Source organism: Sipha flava, unplaced genomic scaffold (assembly GCF_003268045.1).
Source record: "Sipha flava isolate LNK unplaced genomic scaffold, YSA_version1 206_pilon_pilon, whole genome shotgun sequence".
Taxonomy (NCBI): domain Eukaryota; kingdom Metazoa; phylum Arthropoda; class Insecta; order Hemiptera; family Aphididae; genus Sipha; species Sipha flava.
In genome coordinates, this window is record NW_020272810.1 from 345,971 (window position 1) to 349,799 (window position 3,829).

General features: G+C 31.3%; 1 protein-coding gene across 1 annotated transcript; it reads right to left on the minus strand.

Moving 5' to 3' along the window:
- Positions 1-406: 406 nt before the first annotated feature.
- Positions 407-2,949, minus strand: LOC112682548 (KRAB-A domain-containing protein 2-like). The gene is made up of 4 exons (XM_025553177.1): positions 1,753-2,949; positions 1,200-1,452; positions 1,006-1,120; positions 407-559 (listed from the first exon to the last, which is right to left on the minus strand). The coding sequence occupies exons 1-4, from the start codon at positions 2,819-2,821 to the stop codon at positions 407-409; spliced, it is 1,590 nt and encodes a 529-aa protein (XP_025408962.1). The 5' UTR covers positions 2,822-2,949.
- Between the last annotated feature and the right edge of the window lie 880 nt (positions 2,950-3,829).

Here is a 3,829-nt window from a genome sequence, read left to right on the forward strand (position 1 = left end):
GTAGTCCATGAGATGTTTGCGCGTATAACATTTTTCTGTCATAAATGTGCGTTTTTATAAAAAAAAATAATAATGATGTCTGAAAATATATTCTAAAAAAGAAAACATATCGAAATTAAATAAGCTCTTGGATATTCTTCATTTGGTTTATCTATTGAAGTTTTGAAGTTTATTCAGTAAATGAAAAAGTACTTATATATAAAGTATTTACATATACATATACACACACACACACACACACACACATATATATATATATATAAAGTAAAATGTATTCGATATAAACCTTTACAACTTGTATACTTTTATCGATTTTTCTGATAAAATACCCAATTATTTTTATTTTATTTTAAATTTATAGTTCAATTTTTAAGTTCAAGAAATTTAACAATGTTTGCATCAAAGTTTAGATTTTTTTTTTTTTATATAAATCTACGTTCTTGTTTTTGCTAACAAAGACTGGTAATATTTCTTCAATTTCTCTTGGAAAGTATTTCTCAGAACCAATTATACCAATCATACCGAGATATTTAATATCATTGTACATTATTTTTACGTCCTTTAAGAAATGTAGAATCATGTTTCAAATGTATATGTTACAGTTGAAACCCGAAATTCGTCAAAACTAGTTTTAACTAGTTTTAACTAGTTTCCACAAATCCCTTTAGTCAATTCTGGTTTTAACTAGTTAAAACTAGAATTTACAAAGACCATCATCGTCAAAACTAGTTTAAACATATTATTATTTTTTTACAATTAGTTGGGTCTAAAATATAGTAGTGAAAACTAGAATTATCTAGTGAAAATTCATATTGTTTTATTGTTAGGTAAAACTAGTTTTAACTAGGGAAATGTAGAAATATAAGTACATATTAAATATAAACATTTATTGTATTATTTATTTTGACATGACAAACTATCGTGGCATTTAGAGTTACATAGAATTTTATTTTTTTTACATAAACAACGATTTGTTCTGCAGGATGTTTTACATATGCATTTTACAAATCCTTGCCCTGACCCCGTTGATGCTTTTGTTGCAGCTACACGGAGGGAAATATGATTTTTTGGAACTTGACTATATGTGATGAATTTTTCTTTACATGTTATAAATTCAGACCTGAAACAATTTTTACTGATTACTCATTATTATCTAATTTTATTTTATTTATTAAATAAAAAGTTGATAATGGACGCACCTACAATAAAGTTTTTCTAGAATTCCATCCTTACATCCGATTCTATATAGATCGTACTCTGTTTTTTCCAACACTATTCCGATGAGATTTGGATGATCGGTTTTGCCTTTGTCAACATCTGGAATGCGGATTACTACGTTGACACCAACTTCAACCGCAGGAAATTTGTTTTCGGTTCGAGTCATCATTCGAGTTGCCTGTTTTTCCAAATTTGCATGAGCTTTTTTTCTAATTGCATCTATGGTATCTGAAACTTATTAAAGAAATATACCGTGTTTATGTATTTATTGGATTTGTTGGTTACAGTATGAACTATTAATAAGAATCTTTGTTTTAAGTTTTCAATCCTTAACTATAAAAGTTAAAATTTTTATAATTTTTGTACTAAAAAATAATTTAAAATTTTTCGAAAAATATAGGCAGTATTTATATTATAAAATACGTAAATAAAACATTTATTTTAATAGAAATAAAAAAATTTACTGTGAAATAAACATGAATATTACCTAAACTTAATAACTATAATTTAAAAAATAAAAATAAAAATTTTTACCTGCAGCTTTTTGTCTAATCATATTTTCACTAGTAGTTTCAGTACTTATGAGACTTTCAAGTTCATCCTCGACGTTTATAGTAGCAATCAATTCATTGGGCAGGTTAGAGGTTACAAGCCCCACTCTTGGATCAACCCCAAACATTGCTTTATAAGGCGTCATATTTATCCCGGCGTGGTGTGCTCTATTTTTCATAAATTGGACGAACTTTAATCCGATAGACCAATTAGTTGATTTATTGTCTGTCATCCAGGAAGCGAGTATTCGCACCACGTCTTGGTTAGCACGCTCTATGGAGCCTTGGCTTTGTGAATGCCTAGGCTTTCCGTGCACAATTTTTAACTCTGGCCATAGCGCTGTCAGCTCTAAAATCACATTGTTAACAAATTCTTTTCCATTATCTGAATGCAGAAGAACCGGAGCACCAAAGGTTAAAAAAATATCTAATACATGGCTTGCAACTTCTTCTGCACGTTTGGTTTGCAAGGGGCGGAGCAGAACGAATTTTGTCAGATGATCCTGATAGTTAAGTATAAACCTAAACTGTGCATCGGGTTGCGACTGCATATCTATTAAATCTATTTGACATCTACTATTAAATTCAGTGTGCAAAATTGTTTTCGAAACGAGTCCTTTCTTTCCTAGCTTTTTCTTTTTTTGGCACGTTTCACAGAGGGACAAAAAAATATTTATCATGTCAGTAGTGATGTTGGCGTACTTTCTTGAAGTTTCAACCTTCAGACAATCTCTTCCTCCATGTCCTACAGCGACGTGTGACAATTCAATGACATTAAAAATGTCTTCTACCGGCAAATAAAATTTAACTGGATCTCCGCGTGTTATCAGCTTTTTTGTACCGCCAAATTCTATAACATTAAACCGTTTCATCCTTCTATACTGAGTAGATGTTTTTTTAGTTGCTAATATCGCATCCTCGACCTCTTTTAGAAGTAAATTATATGCATCTTTTGTAATGATATTATAATGATTGTCCTTTCCTTTCGCCAATTCCATAAGCTTCTTTAAGAATCGTTCTTGGGTACTAATTTCTGTCTCAGTTTCTGACATGATACGAAAGTATACAGTGATCCGACGACGATGTTCAATACTGGTGAACGTCAGTGAGAGCGCAAAAAAGAACTTAGAATAAAAAACGGACAAATTCGCAACAAAAACACTTAGGTACAACGACTACAACGAACACAATCGTACTGGCGAAATACGGCGTCACCGACAATATACGCTGACATCTATATCAATTTCATATTATTGTAGGTATAATATGTCAAAGTTATCATATCTGCGTGATGGAAGACTAGTTAAAGTTATCTTAATTGATTTGATAATCGGCCGGTCGAATTATCGAGCAATATTTGTCGCGGTCGTTATTGCAACGACCGCAGCAGCTTATTCTCGTCCGCGATAACGTGACCGGACAACACGTAACTTACGTTCGAATACATGCATTTTAGTTAAAACTAGTTTTTACTGACTCATTTACACCTGCGGTTAATTCTAGTTTAAACTAGTTAAAACCAGAATTAACTAAAGGGATTTGTGGAAACTAGTTAAAACTAGTTAAAACTAGTTTTGACGGATTTCGGGTTTCAACTGTAACATATACAAATCAATGCAATATCAAGTCAACAACGAACTTACACTCGTTTTCGATATTTTAGTTTGTGAACATTATTTCATGTGCATTTCACGTATACATTATTGGTTTTAGAAATCGTTACGACGATTTGAATATTGCGTGTGTACGGCAATAATATTATTTACACATTGGAATGTCATAATCAGCCTACCAATTAAATTCCAACAAAACTTGTTTAAAACATCTTCTTTATCGGTTTTATTTTTTATGTACAAATGTTTAGTATATAATAAAAGTATGCTTCTGTGATCTTCTATGTCGAGGACTCGTGCATTGTCTTCAATAGAACACGGATAATGTTCGTTATGAAATAATAGAAAGCCGGAGCGCTCAAATTCCAAGCGAAATGTAGAATGCCACAGGGTTTTGCAACGTTGTGTTGTTGTGTTTCTTTTATTTGTTTCTAATGTGCCAGAAGT

Excerpts from the sequence above, each read along its gene's own strand:
- LOC112682548 (XM_025553177.1), bottom strand. The coding sequence starts at position 2,821 with ATGTCAGAAACTGAGACAGAAATTAGTACCCAAGAACGATTCTTAAAG. Across the intron at positions 1,453-1,752 it reads GATTAGACAAAAAGCTGCAG|TTTCAGATACCATAGATGCA; the intron begins GTAAAAATTTTT and ends TTCTTTAATAAG. Across the intron at positions 1,121-1,199 it reads CTAGAAAAACTTTATTGTAG|GTCTGAATTTATAACATGTA; the intron begins GTGCGTCCATTA and ends AAATTGTTTCAG.